Source organism: Engystomops pustulosus, chromosome 11 (genome assembly GCF_040894005.1).
Source record: "Engystomops pustulosus chromosome 11, aEngPut4.maternal, whole genome shotgun sequence".
Taxonomy (NCBI): Eukaryota; Metazoa; Chordata; class Amphibia; order Anura; family Leptodactylidae; genus Engystomops; species Engystomops pustulosus.
The window spans coordinates 12,684,782-12,710,144 of record NC_092421.1 but is presented as its reverse complement, the minus strand read 5'-3'; the positions used below and the strand labels follow the sequence as shown (position 1 = coordinate 12,710,144).

General features: G+C 46.0%; 1 protein-coding gene across 2 annotated transcripts; it reads left to right on the top strand.

The window, feature by feature from the left end:
* The first annotated feature begins 3,215 nt into the window (after nt 1-3,215).
* NRBF2 (nuclear receptor binding factor 2) lies at nt 3,216-24,994 on the top strand. Of its 2 annotated transcripts, XM_072130049.1 has the most exons (4): nt 3,216-3,442; nt 21,160-21,244; nt 23,252-23,292; nt 23,807-24,994. In XM_072130049.1, exons 1-4 carry the CDS (start codon nt 3,413-3,415, stop codon nt 24,542-24,544), a joined length of 894 nt encoding a protein of 297 aa, XP_071986150.1. In that variant the 5' UTR covers nt 3,216-3,412; the 3' UTR covers nt 24,545-24,994. The 2 variants fall into 2 exon arrangements, with proteins under 2 accessions (XP_071986150.1, XP_071986149.1); XM_072130048.1 differs by lacking the exon at nt 3,216-3,442 and having other exon boundaries at nt 21,112-21,244.
* The last annotated feature ends 369 nt before the right edge of the window (nt 24,995-25,363 follow it).

Sequence of the window (25,363 nt, the reverse complement as noted above, 5' to 3'; positions counted from 1 at the left end):
ACATTGATAGATTCTTCAAAGCAAGCAGAAGGCTGTAACTCCTTTCCTATGAAGCGGCCTGTGACATCTTATAGGCAATAATACATATATATATATATATAATTTAAACTAAATTAAACTACAGGCGGTCCCCTACTGAAGAACACTTGACTTACAGACGACCCCTAGTTACAAACGGACCTGTGGATATTGGTAATTTATTGTACTTTAGTCCTAGGCTACAATAATCAGCTGTAACGGTTATCACAGGCGTCTGTAATGAAGCTTTATTGTCAATCCTGATTATTATGACAACCCAACATTTTTAAAATCCAATTGTCACAGAGACCAAAAAAGTTCTGGCTGGGATTACAATGATAAAATATACAGTTCCGACTTACATACAAATTCAACTTAAGAACAAACCTACAGACCCTATCTTGTATGTAACCCGGGGACTGCCTGTACTTGATTCTCTATGAGCATTTTCTACCAGAATTGAGGCATAGAAATGGATCCTCTACCATCAAGCAGCTCAAAATATTGGGGTTCATATGTTTACGGTCTAAGAGTTCTGCATTTCTTTAAATAAAATTCTAGTTGCTCGTTACCCACCACTAGAGGGAGCTCACTGATCACAGTCAAATTGAATATAACAAAATGTTATTATTTAATTCTATGGGTAATGGAAGAAATCTGGGCAGCTGAGTGGGTAGCACTTCTGCCTTGTAGCGCTGGGGCCCTGCGTTCAACTACCACCTAGGTCAACATCTGCAAAGAGTTTCTATGTTCTCTCCGTGTTTCTGTGGGTTTCCTCTGGGTCCTCCGCTTTCCTCCCACACTCCAAAACATACTGGTAGGTTGTTAGATTGTGAGCCCCATGGGGACAGGGACCGTTATGCCATGCTTTGTGCAGCGCTGCGTAATCTGTGTGCGCTATATAAATAAAGAATTATTATTATTATTGTGGGGGATAACATGCTTTCAAAAGTTGAGCAAATAATATATTTATCTAAAATACCTAACATCCTAGATCTAAGATCTATCTAAGAACTTTACATCCACAATGCCCATCCAATTTTTTTTTTGTTTTTGTTAGTTTTCTATTGATATCAATGGCAGACAGAGCCAGGAATGACTGATTCACTTTGGTATATGTTTGATTTCCATAAAAATAGTATTTGTCAATGTATATGTGCTGGTCAAAAACAAACTGTGAAGAACTGTCACCCCACATTTAATTCTGCCATAGATGTAAGGTAAGAGATTCTATAATTGTCCCGTACTGTGCATTTTGGGGTCTTGTAAATCCTTTAGTTGGGTGTTGTCGCCACCTAGTGTTCACACTTCATGATGAAATTCATAGTAGAACAATTTTCGATTTTGTTGCTGTACAACAGCGACACCTGGTGGACGACTTTTAAACTGCAGTTCGCTCGCCCAAAGATGATAAACTCTCAGTTATAGTCAAAACCTCCAGGAATCGCATCTACGGACTGATTGAGGAGGTCAACGGTGATCTTTAGAATATTCCCACTTGTTGACTGTCAGCAGGGTTACATAACATCTAATTAACTGCTTAAGGACAAGGCATATTTTGGCCTTCAGAACAGAGCACTTAAAGCATAGATTTAAAAATTTTTTTTTCTAGAATAGGCATATGAGGGCTTGTTTTTTACGGTAAGTCTTGTATTTTCCAATGGTTTCATATTTAGGGTAAAATAGCATAATGATAAAATGTATTAACCCCTTAATACATACTGTTTCCGCTGTTGACCCGACAGAATAATGATTCTGAAAAAAATGATTCTGCAGGTTAGTCCAATAAAGGAGACGCCAAACACGTACAGGTTCACTTATGTTTTACTAATTTGGCAAATAAGTACACAGTTTGGGAAAAACATACTTCATGTGTTGCCATATTCTGAGTGCTATAATTTCTGAGGCACCAAGCACTAAAATTTAAATTTAGGAATAGTTTTTACTTAAAGGAAATCTACCATTTGTTTTTATGCATTGTGAACCAAACACACCTTGAGAATGCTGTGGCAACACTGATGCAGAAGCATATCTTGTTTAATCCCTAATCCGAGTGGTTTTGTTCTAAAAACGGTTATAAAATTCAGGACCTTGGGAAAGCTGGGTAGCATGCTGGCTGCTGTGTAAAACACATTACACACAGAGCTTCCTGAACTGTCCAGACAGGACTTACCTACCTGAGCTGGATGACTCATACACAGCAGCTGGGGGATGGTGCAGTGATTGATTACTTCTGACTGTCAGGGACAATGCAGTGAATCTCTGGAGCAGTGCATAAGTAAGGTAAGAGGAGGCCGGGGCAGCCACAGGAGCGACGGGAGCCACATTATCATAATTTTATAATTATTTTTTTCAGCAAAACCATTAAACTCAGGGATTAAACAAGATATGTTTCTGCATCAGTGTAGCTACAGCATTCTGAAGGTATGTTTGATTCACAATATATAAAATCAGATGGTAGATTTCCTTTAAATTGCTTAGGCCGTCGTAGTACACATGCATTAACATAATATCCTCGTAGCCAAGGTTGTTACAGACACGGAAATACCCATTTTTTTGTTCTTTTTGTTCATTTTCATTTTTTCCAGCATATATAATAATGGGAAAAAGAGTGATTTTTGGGGACGGCTTTTATTTATGATTAATATTTTTTTAAAACTCCATTTCACTTTTGTTATTGTTCCATTAGGAGACTTAAACTGTATCGCGGTGTCCTGGGATGTTATGCTTTTCATTGACAATAATAATAATGATAATTAATTCCTTTATTTATATTTGCCTATTCGCCCCAGTCTCGGGGACAATTACTTTTCAATAGTCACAACTGCATCAGTAAAAAATGTAAAAACATTTTTTTTTAAAAAATTGGGATATAATTGAAATGATTGCTGTGATTCAATTGCTTCTAGCATACTGTATGTGTGTGTGTATATAATATAAGGCGCGCCCCCTGCTGTTCAGGATAGGCATCGCTGTTAGACGCTGTTGCTGCAGTGATTAGAATTGTGAATGTGGCGGCGCGCCCCCTGCTGCTCAGAATAGGCATCACTGTTAGACGCTGTAGCGGCTGTGATACGAATTATGAGCGGGCGCCCTCTATTGGTCGCTGCCAATAGGACGACATGCCGGTCGCCCCGGCAAGAAGACCCGCCCAGAGTCCTTCTCCGACCCTTCTAATTAGCCCCGCCCCATCATCGCGTCATGGCTGCGAGGGGAGTGACGTACTGGTGGGAGGGTGGGTCCTGAGGCGGAAGTTGTTGTTTCTGCGGCAGGAGCTGTGCTGTGTGGTGACACAGCCGGGACTTCTCCCCCAGCACAGCCTGATGACAGCCCCCGGCCCCAGAGCGCCCCCTGCTGTCTAGCGGCCCGCTCTCCCCGCGCACAGGCGGCCTCTATGGAAGTGATGGAAAGTCCACTGAACCTGGTGAGTGTCACGCACGACATGTCCCCCCGGCACACAGGGGTTAAATTCAGCGCCACCTGATACAATGTAACATCCGGGCCCCTGCACGTAGCGGAGCCGCCATATGTATCCACCCTACCCTATATATACACTATATACATGCTGGGGGGTTCCTCCCCCTGCCCTATACATACACTATATACATATATACATGCTGGGGCTGCCTCCCCCTGCCCTATACATACACTATATACATATATACATGCGGGGGCTGCCTCCTCCTGTCCTATACATACACTATATACATATATACATGCTGGGGGCTGCCTCCTCCTGCCCTATACATACACTATATACATATATACATGCTGGGGCTGCCCCCTCCTGCCCTATACATACACTATATACATATATACATGCTGGGGGCTGCCTCCTCCTCCCCTATACATACACTATATACATATATACATGCTGGGGACTGCCTCCCCCTGCCCTATACATACACTATATACATATATACATGCTGGGGGCTGCCTCCTCCTGCCCTATACATACACTATATACATATATACATGCTGGGGGCTGCCTCCTCCTGCCCTATACATACACTATATACATATATACATGCTGGGGGCTGCCTCCTCCTGCCCTGTACATACACTATATACATATATACATGCTGGGGCTGCCTCCTCCTGTCCTATACATACACTATATACACTATATACATGCTGGGGGGTTCCTCCCCCTGCCCTATACATACACTATATACATATATACATGCTGGGGCTGCCCCCTCCTGCCCTATACATACACTATATACATATATACATGCTGGGGGCTGCCTCCTCCTGCCCTATACATACACTATATACATATATACATGCTGGGGGCTGCCTCCTCCTGCCCTATACATACACTATATACATATATACATGCTGGGGGCTGCCTCCTCCTGCCCTGTACATACACTATATACATATATACATGCTGGGGCTGCCTCATCCTGCCCTATACATACACTATATACATATATACATGCTGGGGCTGCCTCCTCCTCCCCTATACATACACTATATACATATATACATGCTGGGGGCTGCCCCCTCCTGCCCTATATATACACTATATACATATATACATGCTTGGACTGCCTCCTCCTCCCGCCCTATACATACACTATATACATATATACATGCTGGGGGCTGCCTCCTCCTGTCCTATACATACACTATATACATATATACATGCTGGGACTGCCTCATCCTGCCCTATACATACACTATATACATATATACATGCTGGGGCTGCCTCCTCCTGCCCTCTACATACGCTATATACATATATACATGCTGGGGCTGCCTCCTCCTGCCCTATACATACACTATATACATATATACATGCTGGGGCTGCCTCCTCCTGCCCTATACATACACTATATACATATATACATGCTGGGGGCTGCCTCCTCCTGCCCTATATATACACTATATACATATATACATGCTGGGGGTTGCCTCCTCTTGCCCTATATATACACTATATACATATATACATGCTGGGGCTGCCTCCTCCTGCCCTATACATACACTATATACATATATACATGCTGGGGGCTGCCTCCTCCTGCCCTATACATACACTATATACATATATACATGCGGGGGCTGCCTCCTCCTGTCCTATACATACACTATATACATATATACATGCTGGGGCTGCCTCATCCTGCCCTATACATACACTATATACATATATACATGCTGGGGGCTGCCTCCTCCTGTCGTATACATACACTATATACATATATACATGCTGGGGGCTGCCCCCTCCTGCCCTATATATACACTATATACATATATACATGCTGGGGGCTGCCTCTTCCTGCCCTATATATACACTATATACATATATACATGCTTGGACTGCCTCCTCCTCCCGCCCTATACACTATATACATATATACATGCTGGGGGCTGCCTCCCCCTGCCCTATACATACACTATATACATATATACATGCTGGGGGCTGCCTCCTCCTGCCCTATACATACACTATATACATATATACATGCTGGGGCTGCCTCCTCCTGCCCTATACATACACTATTTACATATATACATGCTGGGGGCTGCCTCCTCCTGCCCTATACATACACTATATACATATATACATGCTGGGGGCTGCCTCCTCCTGCCCTATACATACACTATATACATATATACATGCTGGGGGCTGCCTCCTCCTGCCCTATACATACACTATATACATATATACATGCTGGGGGCTGCCTCCTCCTGCCCTATACATACACTATATACATATATACATGCTGGGGGGTTCCTCCTCCTGCCCTATACATACACTATTTACATATATACATGCTGGGGCTGCCTCCTCCTGCCCTATACATACACTATTTACATATATACATGCTGGGGGCTGCCTCCTCCTGCCCTATACATACACTATATACATATATACATGCTGGGGGCTGCCTCCTCCCGCCCTATACATACACTATATACATATATACATGCTGGGGGGTTCCTCCCCCTGCCCTATACATACACTATATACATATATACATGCTGGGGGCTGCCTCCTCCTGCCCTATACATACACTATATACATGCTGGGGGCTGCCTCCTCCTGCCCTATACATACACTTTATACATATGTACATGCTGGGGGCTGCCTCCTCCTGCCCTATACATACACTTTATACATATATACATGCTGGGGGCTGCCTCCTCCTGCCCTATACATACACTATATACATGCTGGGGGGTTCCTCCCCCTGCCCTATACATACACTATATACATATATACATGCTGGGGGCTGCCTCCTCCTGCCCTATACATACACTATATACATATATACATGCTGGGGCTGCCCCCTCCTGCCCTATACATACACTATATACATATATACATGCTGGGGGCTGCCTCCTCCTGCCCTATACATACACTATATACATATATACATGCTGGGGGCTGCCTCCTCCCGCCCTATACATACACTATATACATATATACATGCTGGGGGCTGCCTCCCCCTGCCCTATACATACACTATATACATATATACATGCTGGGGGGTTCCTCCCCCTGCCCTATACATACACTATATACATGCTGGGGGCTGCCTCCTCCTGCCCTATACATACACTATATACATATGTACATGCTGGGGGCTGCCTCCTCCTGCCCTATACATACACTATTTACATATATACATGCTGGGGGCTGCCTCCTCCTGCCCTATACATACACTATATACATGCTGGGGGCTGCCTCCTCCTGCCCTATACATACACTATATACATATATACATGCTGGGGGCTGCCCCCTCCTGCCCTATACATACACTATATACATATATACATGCTGGGGGCTGCCTCCTCCTGCCCTATACATACACTATATACATGCTGGGGGGTTCCTCCCCCTGCCCTATACATACACTATATACATATATACATGCTGGGGGCTGCCTCCTCCTGCCCTATACATACACTATATACATATATACATGCTGGGGGCTGCCTCCTCCTGTCCTATACATACACTATATACATATATACATGCTGGGGGCTGCCTCCTCCTGCCCTATACATACACTATATACATATATACATGCTGGGGCTGCCTCCTCCTGTCCTATACATACACTATATACATATATACATGCTGGGGGCTGCCTCCTCCTGCCCTATACATACACTATATACATATATACATGCGGGGGCTGCCTCCTCCTGTCCTATACATACACTATATACATATATACATGCTGGGGGCTGCCTCCTCCTGCCCTATACATACACTATATACATGTATACATGCTGGGGGCTGCCTCCTCCTGTCCTATACATACACTATATACATGTATACATGCTGGGGGCTGCCTCCTCCTGTCCTATACATACACTATATACATATATACATGCTGGGGCTGCCTCCTCCTGCCCTATATATACACTATATACATATATACATGCTGGGGGCTGCCTCCTCCTGCCCTATATATACACTATATACATATATACATGCTGGGGGCTGCCTCCTCCTGTCCTATACATACACTATATACATATATACATACTGGGGGCTGCCTCCTCCTGCCCTATACATACACTATATACATATATACATGCTGGGGGCTGCCCCCTCCTGCCCTATAAATACACCATATACATATATACATGCTAGGGGCTGCCTCCTCCTGCCCTATACATACACTATATACATATATACATGCTAGGGGCTGCCTCCTCCTGCCCTATACATACACTATATACATGCTAGGGGCTGCCTCCTTCTGTCCTATACAAACACTATATACATATATACATGCTGGGGGCTGCCTCCTCCTGCCCTATACATACACTATATACATATATACATGCTGGGGGCTGCCTCCTCCTGTCCTATACATACACTATATACATATATACATGCTGGGGGCTGCCTTCTCCTGTCCTATACATACACTATATACATATATACATGCTGGGGCCTGCCTCCTCCTGTCCTATACATACACTATATACATGCTGGGGGCTGCCTCCTCCTCCCCTATACATACACTATATACATATATACATGCTGGGGCCTGCCTCCTCCTGTCCTATACATACACTATATACATGCTGGGGCCTGCCTCCTCCTGTCCTATACATACACTATATACATGCTGGGGACTGCCTCCTCCTCCCCTATACATACACTATATACATATATACATGCTGGGGGCTGCCTCCTCCTGCCCTATACATACACTATATACATATATACATGCTGGGGGCTGCCCCCTCCTGCCCTATATATACACTATATACATACATACATGCTGGGGGCTGCCTCCTCCTGCCCTATACATACACTATATACATATATACATGCTGGGGCTGCCTCCTCCTCCCCTATACATACACTATATACATGCTGGGGGCTGCCTCCTCCTGCTCTATACATACACTATATACATATATACATGCTGGGGGCTGTCTCCTCCTGCCCTATACACTATATACATATATACATGCTGGGGGCTGCCTCCTCCTGTCCTATACATACACTATATACATATATACATGCTGGGGGCTGCCTCCTCCTGCCCTATGCATACACTATATACATATATACATGCTGGGGGCTGCCCCCTCCTGCCCTATAAATACACCATATACATATATACATGCTAGGGGCTGCCTCCTCCTGCCCTATACATACACTATATACATATATACATGCTAGGGGCTGCCTCCTCCTGCCCTATACATACACTATATACATGCTAGGGGCTGCCTCCTTCTGTCCTATACAAACACTATATACATATATACATGCTGGGGGCTGCCTCCTCCTGTCCTATACATACACTATATACATATATACATGCTGGGGGCTGCCTTCTCCTGTCCTATACATACACTATATACATATATACATGCTGGGGCCTGCCTCCTCCTGTCCTATACATACACTATATACATGCTGGGGGCTGCCTCCTCCTCCCCTATACATACACTATATACATATATACATGCTGGGGCCTGCCTCCTCCTGTCCTATACATACACTATATACATGCTGGGGCCTGCCTCCTCCTGTCCTATACATACACTATATACATGCTGGGGACTGCCTCCTCCTCCCCTATACATACACTATATACATATATACATGCTGGGGGCTGCCTCCTCCTGCCCTATACATACACTATATACATATATACATGCTGGGGGCTGCCCCCTCCTGCCCTATATATACACTATATACATATATACATGCTGGGGGCTGCCTCCTCCTGCCCTATACATACACTATATACATATATACATGCTGGGGCTGCCTCCTCCTCCCCTATACATACACTATATACACGCTGGGGGCTGCCTCCTCCTGCTCTATACATACACTATATACATATATACATGCTGGGGGCTGTCTCCTCCTGCCCTATACACTATATACATATATACATGCTGGGGGCTGCCTCCTCCTGTCCTATACATACACTATATACATATATACATGCTGGGGGCTGCCTCCTCCTGCCCTATGCATACACTATATACATATATACATGCTGGGGGCTGCCTCCTCCTGCCCTATACATACACTATATACATATATACATGCTAGAGGCTGCCTCCTCCTGTCCTATACATACACTATATACATATATACATGCTGGGGGCTGCCTCCTCCTGCCCTATACATACACTATATACATATATACATGCTGGGGGCTGCCTCCTCCTGTCCTATACATACACTATATACATATATACATGCTGGGGGCTGCCTCCTCCTGCCCTATACATACACTATATACATATATACATGCTGGGGCTGCCCCCTCCTGCCCTATATATACACTATATACACTATATACATATATACATGCTGGGGGCTGCCTCCTCCTGCCCTATACATACACTATATACATATATACATGCTGGGGGCTGCCTCCTCCTGCCCTATACATACACTATATACATATATACATGCTGGGGCTGCCTCCTCCTGCCCTATACATACACTATATACATATATACATGCTGGGGGCTGCCTCCTCCTGCCCTATACATACACTATATACATATATACATGCTGGGGGCTGCCTCCTCCTGCCCTATACAAACACTATATATATATATATATATATATATATATATACATGCTGGGGGCTGCCTCCTCCCGCCCTATACATACACTATATACATATATACATGCTTGGGCTGCCTCCTCCTTCCCTATACATATACTATATACATATATACATGCTGGGGGCTGCCTCCTCCTCCCCTATACATACACTATATACATATATACATGCTGGGGCTGCCTCCTCCTCCCGCCCTATACATACACTATATACATATATACATGCTGGGGGCTGCCTCCTCCTGCCCTATACATACACTATATACATATATACATGCTGGGGGCTGCCTCCTCCTCCCCTATACATACACTATATACATATATACATGCTGGGGGCTGCCTCCTCCTGCCCTATACATACACTATATACATATATACATGCTGGGGGCTGCCTCCTCCTGTCCTATACATACACTATATACATATATACATGCTGGGGGCTGCCTTCTCCTGTCCTATACATACACTATATACATATATACATGCTGGGGCCTGCCTCCTCCTGTCCTATACATACACTATATACATGCTGGGGGCTGCCTCCTCCTCCCCTATACATACACTATATACATATATACATGCTGGGGCCTGCCTCCTCCTGTCCTATACATACACTATATACATGCTGGGGCCTGCCTCCTCCTGTCCTATACATACACTATATACATGCTGGGGACTGCCTCCTCCTCCCCTATACATACACTATATACATATATACATGCTGGGGGCTGCCTCCTCCTGCCCTATACATACACTATATACATATATACATGCTGGGGGCTGCCTCCTCCTGCCCTATACATACACTATATACATATATACATGCTGGGGCTGCCTCCTCCTCCCCTATACATACACTATATACATGCTGGGGGCTGCCTCCTCCTGCTCTATACATACACTATATACATATATACATGCTGGGGGCTGTCTCCTCCTGCCCTATACACTATATACATATATACATGCTGGGGGCTGCCTCCTCCTGTCCTATACATACACTATATACATATATACATGCTGGGGGCTGCCTCCTCCTGCCCTATGCATACACTATATACATATATACATGCTGGGGGCTGCCTCCTCCTGCCCTATACATACACTATATACATATATACATGCTAGAGGCTGCCTCCTCCTGTCCTATACATACACTATATACATATATACATGCTGGGGGCTGCCTCCTCCTGCCCTATACATACACTATATACATATATACATGCTGGGGGCTGCCTCCTCCTGTCCTATACATACACTATATACATATATACATGCTGGGGGCTGCCTCCTCCTGCCCTATACATACACTATATACATATATACATGCTGGGGGCTGCCTCCTCCTGCCCTATACATACACTATATACATATATACATGCTGGGGCTGCCTCCTCCTGCCCTATACATACACTATATACATATATACATGCTGGGGGCTGCCTCCTCCTGCCCTATACATACACTATATACATATATACATGCTGGGGGCTGCCTCCTCCTGCCCTATACAAACACTATATATATATATATATATATATATATATATATATATATACATGCTGGGGGCTGCCTCCTCCCGCCCTATACATACACTATATACATATATACATGCTTGGGCTGCCTCCTCCTTCCCTATACATACACTATATACATATATACATGCTGGGGCTGCCTCCTCCTCCCGCCCTATACATACACTATATACATATATACATGCTGGGGCTGCCTCCTCCTGCCCTATACATACACTATATACATATATACATGCTTGGGCTGCCTCCTCCTTCCCTATACATATACTATATACATATATACATGCTGGGGGCTGCCTCCTCCTCCCCTATACATACACTATATACATATATACATGCTGGGGGCTGCCTCCTCCTGCCCTATACATACACTATATACATATATACATGCTGGGGGCTGCCTCCTCCTGTCCTATACATACACTATATACATATATACATGCTGGGGGCTGCCTCCTCCTGCCCTATACATACACTATATACATATATACATGCTGGGGGCTGCCTCCTCCTCCCCTATACATACACTATATACATATATACATGCTGGGGCTGCCTCCTCCTCCCGCCCTATACATACACTATATACATATATACATGCTGGGGGCTGCCTCCTCCTGCTCTATACATACACTATATACATATATACATGCTGGGGGCTGCCTCCTCCTGCCCTGTACATACACTATATACATATATACATGCTGGGGCTGCCTCCTCCTGCCCTATACATACACTATATACATATATACATGCTAGAGGCTGCCTCCTCCTGTCCTATACATACACTATATACATATATACATGCTGGGGGCTGCCTCCTCCTGCTCTATACATACACTATATACATATATACATGCTGGGGGCTGCCTCCTCCTGCCCTATACATACACTATATACATGTATACATGCTGGGGGCTGCCTCCTCCTGCCCTATACATACACTATATACATATATACATACTGGGGCTGCCCCCTCCTGCCCTATACATACACTATATACATATATACATGCTGGGGGCTGCCTCCTCCTGCCCTATACATACACTATATACATATATACATGCTGGGGGCTGCCTCCTCCTGCCCTATACATACACTATATACATATATACATGCTGGGGGCTGCCTCCTCCTGCCCTATACATACACTATATACATATATACATGCTGGGGGCTGCCCCCTCCTGCCCTATACATACACTATATACATGCTGCGGGCTGCCTCCTCCTCCCCTATACATACACTATATACATATATACATGCTTCGACTGCCTCCTCCTCCCCCACTATACATATATACATGCTTGGACTGCCTCCTCCTCCCCCCCTATACATACACTATATACATATATACATGCTGGGGGCTTCCTCCTCCTGCCCTATATACACTATATACATATATACATGCTGGGGGCTGCCTCCTCCTGCCCTATATACACTATATACATATATACATGCTGGGGGCTGCCTCCTCCTGCCCTATACATACACTGTATACATATATACATGCTGGGGCTGCCCCCTCCTGCCCTATACAAACACTATATATATATATACATGCTGGGGGCTGCCTCCCCCTGCCCTATACATACACTATATACATATATACATTCTGGGGGCTGCCTCCATCCGCCCTATACATACGCTATATACATGCTGGGGCTGCCCCCTCCTGCCCTATACATACACTATATACATATATACATGCTGGGGGCTGCCTCCTCCTGCCCTATACATACACTATATACATATATACATGCTGGGGCTGTTTCCTCCTCCCCTATACATACACTATTTACATATATACATGCTGGGGGCTGCCTCCTCCTCCCCTATACATACACTATATACATATATACATGCTGGGTGATGCCTCCTCCTCCCCTATACATACACTATATACATATATACATGCTGGGTGATGCCTCCTCCTCCCCTATACATACACTATATACATATATACATGCTGGGGGCTGCCCCCTCCTGCCCTATACATACACTATATACATGCTGCGGGCTTCCTCCTCCTCCCCTATACATACACTATATACATATATACATGCTTGGACTGCCTCCTCCCCCCCCCCCCCTATACATATATACATGCTTGGACTGCCTCCTCCTCCCCCCTTATACATACACTATATACATATATACATGCTGGGGGCTGCCTCCTCCTGCCCTATATACACTATATACATATATACATGCTGGGGGCTGCCTCCTCCTGCCCTATACATACACTATATACATATATACATGCTGGGGCTGCCCCCTCCTGCCCTATACATACACTATATACATATATACATGCTGGGGCTGCCTCCTCCTGCCCTATACAAACACTATATACATGTATACATGCTGGGGCTGCCTCCTCCTGCCCTATACAAACACTATATACATGTATACATGCTGGGGGCTGCCTCCTCCTGCCCTATACAAACACTATATATATATATACATGCTGGGGGCTGCCTCCTCCTGCCCTATACATACACTATATACATATATACATGCTGGGGCTGCCCCCTCCTGCCCTATACATACACTATATACATGTATACATGCTGGGGGCTGCCTCCTCCTGCCCTATACATACACTATATACATATATACATGCTGGGGCTGCCTCCTCCTGCCCTATACAAACACTATATACATATATACATGCTGGGGGCTGCCTCCTCCTCCCCTATACATACACTATATACATATATACATGCTGGGGGCTTCATCCTCCTGCCCTGTACATACACTATATACATATATACATGCTGGGGGCTTCATCCTCCTGCCCTGTACATACACTATATACATATATACATGCTGGGGCTGCCCCCTCCTGCCCTATACATACACTATATACATATATACATGCTGGGGCTGCCTCCTCCTGCCCTATACAAACACTATATACATATATACATGCTGGGGGCTGCCTCCTCCTGCCCTATACAAACACTATATATATATATATACATGCTGGGGGCTGCCTCCTCCTTCCCTATACATACACTATATACATATATACATGCTGGGGGCTGCCTCCTCCTGCCCTATACATACACTATATACATATATACATGCTGGGGGCTGCCTCCTCCTGCCCTATACATACACTATATACATATATACATGCTGGGGGCTGCCCTCTCCTGCCCTATACATACACTATATACATATATACATGCTGGGGCTGCCCCCTCCTGCCCTATACATACACTATATACATATATACATGCTGGGGCTGCCCCCTCCTGCCCTATATATACACTATATACATATATACATGCTGGGGCTGCCCCCTCCTGCCCTATATATACACTATATACATATATACATGCTGGGGCTGCCTCCTCCTCCCCTATACATACACTATATACATATATACATGCTGGGGGCTGCCTCCTACTGCCCTATACATACACTATATACATATATACATGCTGGGGGCTGCCTCCTCCTGCCCTATACATACACTATATACATATATACATGCTGGGGCTGCCTCCTCCTGCCCTATACATACACTATATACATATATACATGCTGGGGGCTGCCTCCTCCTGCCCTATACATACACTATATACATATATACATGCGGGGGGCTGCCTCCTCCTGCCCTATACATACACTATATACATATATACATGCTGGGGGCTGCCTCCTCCTGCCCTATACATACACTATATACATATATACATGCTGGGGCTGCCCCCTCCTGCCCTATACATACACTATATACATATATACATGCTGGGGCTGCCCCCTCCTGCCCTATACATACACTATATACATATATACATGCTGGGGCTGCCCCCTCCTGCCCTATATATACACTATATACATATATACATGCTGGGGCTGCCCCCTCCTGCCCTATACATACACTATATACATATATACATGCTGGGGGCTGCCTCCTCCTGCCCTATATATACACTATATACATATATACATGCTGGGGCTGCCCCCTCCTGCCCTATACATACACTATATACATGTATACATGCTGGGGGCTGCCTCCTCCTGTCCTATACATACACTATATACATATATACATGCTGGGGGCTGCCTCCTCCTGCCCTATACATACACTATATACATATATACATGCTGGGGGCTGCCTCCTCCTGCCCTATACATACACTATATACATATATACATGCTGGGGCTGCCTCCTCCTCCCCTATACATACACTATATACATATATACATGCTGGGGGCTGCCTCCTCCTGCCCTATACATACACTATATACATATATACATGCTGGGGGCTGCCTCCTCCTCCCCTATACATACACTATATACATATATACATGCTGGGGGCTGCCCCCTCCTGCCCTATACATACACTATATACATATATACATGCTTGGACTGCCTCCTCCTGCCCTATACATACACTATATACATATATACATGCTGGGGGCTTCATCCTCCTGCCCTATACATACACTATATACATATATACATGCTGGGGGCTGCCTCCTCCTGCCCTATACATACACTATATACATATATACATGCTGGGGGCTGCCTCCTCCTGCCCTATACATACACTATATACATATATACATGCTGGGGGTTGCCTTCTCCTGCCCTATACATACACTATATACATATATACATGCTGGGGGTTGCCTTCTCCTGCCCTATACATACACTATATACATATATACATGCTGGGGGCTGCCTCCTCCTGCCCTATACATACACTATATACATATATACATGCTGGGGGCTGCCTCCTCCTGCCCTATACATACACTATATACATATATACATGCTGGGGGCTGCCTCCTCCTGCCCTATACATACACTATATACATATATACATGCTGGGGCTGCCCCCTCCTGCCCTATACATACACTATATACATATATACATGCTGGGGCTGCCTCCTCCTGCCCTATACATACACTATATACATGTATACATGCTGGGGGCTGCCTCCTCCTGCCCTATACATACACTATATACATATATACATGCTGGGGGCTGCCTCCTCCTGCCCTATATATACACACTATATACATATATACATGCTGGGGGCTGCCTCCTCCTGCCCTATACATACACTATATACATATATACATGCTGGGGGCTGCCTTCTCCTGCCCTATACATACACTATATACATATATACATGCTGGGGGCTGCCTTCTCCTGCCCTATACATACACTATATACATATATACATGCTGGGGGCTGCCTCCTCCTGCCCTATACATACACTATATACATATATACATGCTGGGGGCTGCCTCCTCCTGCCCTATACATACACTATATACATATATACATGTGTATGATAGCATGATAGGTACGGGAACAGCGTCATTAATTAGAAAAGGAGTTTTAAAAAAACATGTAAATTACCCGGAGACACTACGGCTGACGGCATTGCCATCTCCTTATTTATTTACGTCTGTCTGCCATAGTCCCGTCCGAGGAGCTAGGAGAAAGCCAGTGACAGGGCTTTGAGAGTGCAGGGCGTGGTGTGACCTTTTTCCTAGCTCTTCGGGTGGGGACTATGGTGGATGGGCGGGCATGGGGCTCTGGTGGATGGGCGGGCATGGGGCTCTGGTGGATGGGCGGGCATGGGGCTCTGGTGGATGGGCGGGCATGGGGCTCTGGTGGATGGGCGGGCATGGGGCTCTGGTGGATGGGCGGGCATGGGGCTCTGGTGGATGGGCGGGCATGGGGCTCTGGTGGATGGGCGGGCATGGGGCTCTGGTGGATGGGCGGGCATGGGGCTCTGGTGGATGGGCGGGCATGGGGCTCTGGTGGATGGGCGGGCATGGGGCTCTGGTGGATGGGCGGGCATGGGGCTCTGGTGGATGGGCGGGCATGGGGCTCTGGTGGATGGGCGGGCATGGGGCTCTGGTGGATGGGCGGGCATGGGGCTCTGGTGGATGGGCGGGCATGGGGCTCTGGTGGATGGGCGGGCATGGGGCTCTGGTGGATGGGCGGGCATGGGGCTCTGGTGGATGGGCGGGCATGGGGCTCTGGTGGATGGGCGGGCATGGGGCTCTGGTGGATGGGCGGGCATGGGGCTCTGGTGGATGGGCGGGCATGGGGCTCTGGTGGATGGGCGGGCATGGGGCTCTGGTGGATGGGCGGGCATGGGGCTCTGGTGGATGGGCGGGCATGGGGCTCTGGTGGACGGGCGGGCATGGGGCTCTGGTGGACGGGCGGGCATGGGGCTCTGGTGGACGGGCGGGCATGGGGCTCTGGTGGATGGGCGGGCATGGGGCTCTGGTGGACGGGCGGGCATGGGGCTCTGGTGGATGGGCGGGCATGGGGCTCTGGTGGATGGGCGGGCATGGGGCTCTGGTGGATGGGCGGGCATGGGGCTCTGGTGGACGGGCGGGCATGGGGCTCTGGTGGACGGGCGGGCATGGGGCTCTGGTGGATGGGCGGGCATGGGGCTCTGGTGGATGGGCGGGCATGGGGCTCTGGTGGATGGGCGGGCATGGGGCTCTGGTGGATGGGCGGGCATGGGGCTCTGGTGGATGGGCGGGCATGGGGCTCTGGTGGATGGGCGGGCATGGGGCTCTGGTGGATGGGCGGGCATGGGGCTCTGGTGGATGGGCGGGCATGGGGCTCTGGTGGATGGGCGGGCATGGGGCTCTGGTGGATGGGCGGGCATGGGGCTCTGGTGGATGGGCGGGCATGGGGCTCTGGTGGATGGGCGGGCATGGGGCTCTGGTGGATGGGCGGGCATGGGGCTCTGGTGGATGGGCGGGCATGGGGCTCTGGTGGATGGGCGGGCATGGGGCTCTGGTGGACGGGCGGGCATGGGGCTCTGGTGGACGGGCGGGCATGGGGCTCTGGTGGACGGGCGGGCATGGGGCTCTGGTGGACGGGCGGGCATGGGGCTCTGGTGGACGGGCGGGCATGGGGCTCTGGTGGACGGGCGGGCATGGGGCTCTGGTGGACGGGCGTGAATAAGTTAAGAGATGGCAATGCCAAGAATCGTTCAGGTGACATCAGCCTGTGCGCCTCTGGATAATTTACATGTTTTTTAAATGATGGGGTTTTTGCTCTTCCTTAAACCACATCCAGGACCAGCATCACCCGGGGAGCCTGTAAGTGTTACAGTCAAACTGATGGTAGACGTCCTTCAGTACTGGATATCAGACCTGTGAGTTATAAACTCTTATTGCACCCAATCGTATCCCGTGCTTCCTTTATCTGGTGAAGCTCATACAGTATTTTTCACGCCTACATCACTCATGCAGTATTTTCTTCTCCAGCGTCTCCATATACCCGGAGTGTTATATAATACTGGAATGATAGTTGTACGCCCAGTTTATAATGTGTCTGTGTACATAACAGGGTGACACGTGTGCAGGTTCTCCTTGTTAGTCCTGCATAGGACAGGTTCTCTTCTACATTAATGAACCCATATTGAGATCAGACCGAGCGAGTCCATGCGTTTTTGGTTTCTCAATTTCTGGCTGCTGCAAATGTGGCTCCTGCTCCTAGTCACTAGTTTGTTCTCATGGTTTTAGTGTTGGGATGTGTAACTTAATAAAACTTTGTAAAGCCAAATTTGAGATGTGACCAGATAACCCAATAATTTCACTAAAGGTGACCATGGACCATCGGTTTATTGGGAATTGACAACCAAATGCCCATTAGTAGGGCAAACCTTTGCTTGCTTCTCTCCTTCCCTCCCTTACTGCTGGTCTCTATACAGGGGTTGAGGCAGTGGTGACAGGTCAGTGGCTTCTGACCTCTGCAGGAAATCATTGGCCTTAGTGGTATCCGGCTGAGACCAATGTCATTACTACTGAAGTGCCTATGTACAGAGCCCAGCAGTGACGGAGGTAGATATGCAAGTACCGGTAGTGGCTTATACCTCGCTCTTTGCTATAGGATTGTCATGGACATCTATTGGGCACTCTGCTTCTAAACCTGGCCGGAGTGCCTTCACCATCAGCTGGTTCTAGGAAACCATTTTGCCTCTGGTAATATTGATAGTTGTGGTACCAGCCCGAAAACCATATTGAAAAATAACTCCATCATACGGATACATTTAATTGTGAGATACGGAAACATTTAATTGTGAGGTTGTGAACAAACCATTAGATGATGAATGCTTCTTGTAGGTCAGGTATAAGTCTGGTTTTGTGCTGCAGGTTTTGATGTTTGTGTAGCAGCATGTTGCCACTTAAAGGGGAATTCCCACAAAGACAAGATTCTTCAGTGTATACTAACGATAACTAAATAACACATTCTCTAATTCTCTGTTATTAACAAAAATCCAGCATTTCACAGATCTGACTGTAAATCTTCTGATTTTCATGGTCGGGCAGGGCAGATTCTTCTCATGAATAGCTTCTCCTGTCTGCTCAATGCAGTGAGATCTCTACCTCTCCCCTCCATTACAAGACGAGCTGACACAATTATAGAACATGTCCTGTTTTGCCATGTTCTGGCGCCAGACGCTCGCTTCTCTACGGATTGGGGGGGGGGGGAGCAGCCCCTCCTCCTCTCCAACGTGCGACCGTATTTTTGCCGCGGGCTAAGGCGAACATTTGTTTTTTGACTGTGCCCTAAAATTCTAAAGTAAGGGGGTTAAAAATGATCTTTATTGTGTAACCAGCAATAGGAGATTGAAATTTGAGAACTTTCTTTCATGTCAATCCCCTGTAATGGAAAGCAGGAGGTGGCTTCTTCTACATCAAGTTTTGTTACTAACAAGTGAATTTCTTGTGATCTTATCCCCATTACCTGGAGACTTATGATTTGGTAATCTCATGATATCATCACCTACATGGGGGTTAATATGTGACATTTTGGGGAATCGGGAGGTATAGCTGAACACCACTATTGGTAGATAGTTATAAAATAGCTGATGTGCTTCTAAATCTTCTCCTGACGGCCATTATTTTTGGAGTATATTTTGAGCTTTCTCAGTGTGCGGTCCACTCACGGGCCCATGACTGTAGAGAAGACACATGGGGCCCATAGACATGGATTTGTCTGTACGCTGTAAGGCTCAGTACTGAGGTTCGGTATCACAGTCCGTGTTCTAGTGGGCCGTCATATTTGCGGTCATGTGCTTTCCGGGCGCTCTACGTGTGCCCTGTGTAGGTGGAGGACATTCCTCTGCTGTTTGTCACTTGTTTTCCTGCGGTCGGGCTCGGTGAGGTTAATCATTGATGCATTCTCCAGACTCCTGTCATACATTGCCCTTGTATCATGTCATCCAGGATGGTTGGAAGGCTGCCCTCGCTATAATGATCGGTAATTATTGACGATTACCCAGATGGATGCGGATAATTCGCCATCTGGGGACGGCCGTGCTGCCAATAGTAATGGGGGTATTACACAGAGCGCTACACCGGGAGCTTATGTGACACTAATGTCCTTCCACAGACACTTGTTGAACCTCTAAATGTTTCTAACTATGGAACAGGGGCCACAGATACGGCCGTGGTCTTGTAGTTGGTTACCAATCGCTCTATGGATTTATTTATTTTTTTTCCATATCCGCAGGCACATCAACAAAGCAGGAAAGCAGACCGGTTTCTGGCTACTGGAAAATATGAAGAGGCTATTGCATGTCACAGGAAAGCTGCAGGTGTGTACAGTGCCCGAGGCATATCATCCGCTTCTACCTCTGTAAGATGATCCTGGGTAGATAAGGGGTTAATATTGCAAAGTGGCTATTTCAGGACATAGGTAATGAGCCCCATGTACCAAGTCTCACACAAACATTTTGCCGTTTTTATTGTTAAAGGGGTATTTCCACTTTGGCAAATTAATGTTATTGTTTGTATGATGAAAAATAATACAACTTTCCAATATACTTTCTGTATCAATTCCTCATGGTTTTCTAGATCTCTGCTTGCTGTCATTCTATAGAAAGCTTCTGTTTACTTCCTGTGGATAGAAATCTGACCATGGTCACACAGGTGCACGGCTCGTTAGTATCATAAGTAATCAGAGCTGTGTGATATAACGAGCAGTGCACCTGTGTGACCATGGTGAGATTTCTGTCCACTGGAAATGAAGCTAGAAGCTTTCTATAGAATGACAGCAAGCAGAGATCTAGAAAACTGTATGGAATTGATACAGAAAATAGATTGGAGATTTGTATAACTTTTTCAATATCCATTACAATCTGAAATGGGAACATCGCTTTCAAAAACATTAACATTTTCTGAACCTCATTATTTCATAAACTCCTAAAATGAAAAAACAATCCCTGAGGTCAGCAAAGCCCGGGTTATGTTACTTGTTAGGCTCATACAATAGGATGGGATGTGTAATACAGTGCAGTGCCCTACATGAGAAACTTCACATAACCAAGCTGTCCGCTCGGTATATTACAGAGTGATGTGCAGGAAACCCATGATCTTCAGACAGCAGTCCCATTCATTTTCTGCTCATTGTAACAGCCTATGTAGCTACAGCATGGAGGGTCTCTGGAAACTCCTGCCAGAGCCCATCAAAGCTCATTTGATGGGCTCCCAATCCTTGTAATCAGTGGGGTCCCAGCACTTGTGGCAGGTTGGGGAAGAACATTTTATACTGGGAAATCTCTTTAAAAAAATCATTATGAGGTATATGCATATTACATTCATAGGATTCTTAAAGGGAACCTGTCATCAGCAGTTGACCTAATAAACCACTACATGAATGTTGTGAAGCAGTGTAACACCTTTTAGTTTGTGTTTCTTTCATGGCCCACTATGGTGGCATCATCCAGAAAATCACCTTTGAAGTGAGATGTAAATTGGTTGGATAAAGTCAAGGAGGAGGAGAGTTTAACACTGAAGTCAAGGTGGGGAGTTCTGAATGCCGCCTCCTCTATGGTTGACATTATGCATCGGACCATCAATTACAGTGAATGGGACTTTCTGAGGCAGGGAGAGCTTGACTTCAGTGTTAAAATCTCCGCCTCCTTGACTTTATACAATCAATTTTACCCAATCTCAATTCAAAGTTGATTTTCTTGATGATGCCACCACACTGGGTCATGAAAGAAACAGGATCTGGAAGGTGTTCAGCAACATACTGGTCATGGTTTATTAGGTCAATTTCTGCTGACAGGTTCCCTTTAAAGAAAATCTACCATCAAAACCCATCATGATAAACTAAGGGACACTTACTCATAGATCTGGGCTCCGTGACACTGGTAATCTTATATTTGTTATCCACTGTAGGAGGAGGGAAAAAGCAGGGGGTTGGGTGAGACATGGTCTGCTCATTGTAATAGCCTGGGAATCTGCAGCACTGAGGGGCTATGGAAATGTCTGCACAGCCCTTCAGGCTCATTAGCATCATTTTTAAAGTCGGTTTCAGAAGGAAGGAGGCCATGAATAACAAATATGATAAGATTGCCACCATCCAGGTGCCTGGATCTATGAGTAAGTGATGGATTTTGAGGGTAGATTTTATTTAACCCTATACAAGCCAAATCTTTATTGGGGGTGATAGAACTTCAGAATACATTTTTATACATTTTCTATGCAGTAATGGAAGCAATGAGCTAAAGGACAATGTGTTGGCTGGATGGTGTGATTTGTTTCCATGCTGATCTGCACAACCCGCTTATAGTAATGTATGTTTTTCATTATTGCAGCCTATCTCCTGGAAGCCAAACGGTTGACGCAGTCTGAGCAGGTAAGAGGGCAGCCATGCCTCTATAACGTGAAATCTAAATCCACCTATAAACTCTTTGACTATATACATACATTGTACACAGCTGTGGACTGAACTCCATAAAAATGGCCAAATGTGTTCTCAATGGAGAAAGGGTCGCCATTGGTGCTAGGCACCACTTATCTCCCCTTAGAACAATAGTATATGATAAAGCAGGTTCTAGTGCTGTTATATAGGGGCAGAATCGGGAGTTCTCCATACACATTAGTTATGGGCATCTGACAGCGCCGGTACTGTAACCGTTAATAGATTGTTGCAGTACAGCCAGCAGACAGGGAGTCCTTGCATCATATTTGTGTGTGTTGCAAGGACTCCCGTTCTGTGCAATGTATACACTCTGTTGGATTGGACCAATATATGGGCCCGTTTCTATAGGTGGTACCCTTTGATCTGCGGCTGGCCTTAGTCAAATTTGTGACACTGAACTTTAATTTTGCATTGATTTTACCTGGTATCCGTGTCCTTTCTGCTCTAGGCTCAGCTGTCCCTTGAGCTGCAGCGGGAGAGTCACATAAAGCAGCAGCTGCTAATTCAGGAAAGATTAAAAAGAGCCAAAAGAGAAGAAAAACTCAGAGCTCAACAAAAAGCAATAGCGGCAGAAAAGGAGCTGACTGCGCACCTGCAGACGTCCTACAGGTCAGATGACCCCGACAGCCAAAATGCACTCGTTTCTGCAGGCCAGAAATCCAGCTCTAACCCAGGGAAGACTTTGCAGGAAATCCACAGTGTCCTTGACCGAGAACCCGACTCTCTACTGTATCTGCTGCAGAAGAGGAAGGAGCCACTGGAACCTTTCAAGGCAAATAAAGTCCCTAAAGACGACAAGACCAAACTGGAGGAGCAGGCCACCAAGATTAAAGAGCTGAACCTACTGGTGGACACGCTGCTAGCCGAAAATGAGAAGCTGAAAAAAGAAAACCGGAAGCTGCGGGCAGAGGTGGCCCGACTGCAGCACAATCCAGAGAAGGAGCTGGACATGGACACCGACTTTGTGGAGAAGTCTGAGCTGTGGAGTTTGCAGCAAGCGACTCCGATTTCTCCAAATCCGTCATCTACTTGGCAGAATTTTGTAGCAAATACCGGGAAGGTTAAGGACATTCCTATACCTAATCTTCCTCCTCTAGACATTCCCTTACCAGATCTTCCTCCCCTTGAGCTCCCTGAAGATATACAATCGCAAATCACAGAGTTTAAAGGACTGATGGACAGCTAGGGGGACGACAAATTCAGGACAATCACAAGGGAAGACCATCTAGGCAACAATACCGAAAGGACTGACGCGCCTTTGCCAGAGTTTACCATAGAAGGTGGAACAGTCGTGTACGTCCGGTAGACACGTCACTGTGAAATATCCAATCTGAGGTCCTAGGTCGGCAAAGATCGAAGAAGACGATCTTCCTACAAGCCAGTGGGATGCGAGCTCCGGAAACAATAGATACTTGGCTTTTTTATTTCAAACCAAATGACTGAAGTAACTTTTAAACCAACTTTGGCGCAAAGAGTTCTACCCGGCGCGGACAAAACTCTGGTTGCCCTTCCGTTCACTAGAATAAAACCCGCGGTGGTCACTGACCAATGTCACGGTCAACTTTTATTCACTGAAAATCATTAAATGTAAATGGGACTTTGCTTGTGAATTGTGGTTCAACTGAATATTTTTTTTGTTTTAAAAAATTAAGGTTTTTTTGATTGAAAAGCTTCAAGAAAAGCTGCAAAATCAATATTTCAGGCAGCACAATAACCACCTCTAACAAACAGACTAATCAGCACTTGGGGGTTGTAGAGGATATAAAACATAACCTTTAATTTCTAATTACATAAAACCCGCATCAGAATTATAACCATAAAACACCTACACAGAATAATTCATATTGCGGAAGGGTACAGTCAAAAATGATAGTCGTCCACCTGGAAAGGAAAATGTCACCACCTGCATTCAAAGGCGACCATATCCTACCAGGATTCAGACGTCTTGAAAGGTGATGGACTGGATAAACAGGGGCATGAGGGGCTGTACTGTCCCTATAGAAAC

Bases quoted from the DNA above. Each gene is read 5' to 3' on its own strand.
- NRBF2 (XM_072130048.1), top strand. From the start codon at position 21,127: ATGGATTTATTTATTTTTTTTCCATATCCGCAGGCACATCAACAAAGC. The intron at 21,245-23,251 runs GTGTGTACAGTG...TCATTATTGCAG, and splicing joins ATGTCACAGGAAAGCTGCAG to CCTATCTCCTGGAAGCCAAA. The intron at 23,293-23,806 runs GTAAGAGGGCAG...TTTCTGCTCTAG, and splicing joins GGTTGACGCAGTCTGAGCAG to GCTCAGCTGTCCCTTGAGCT.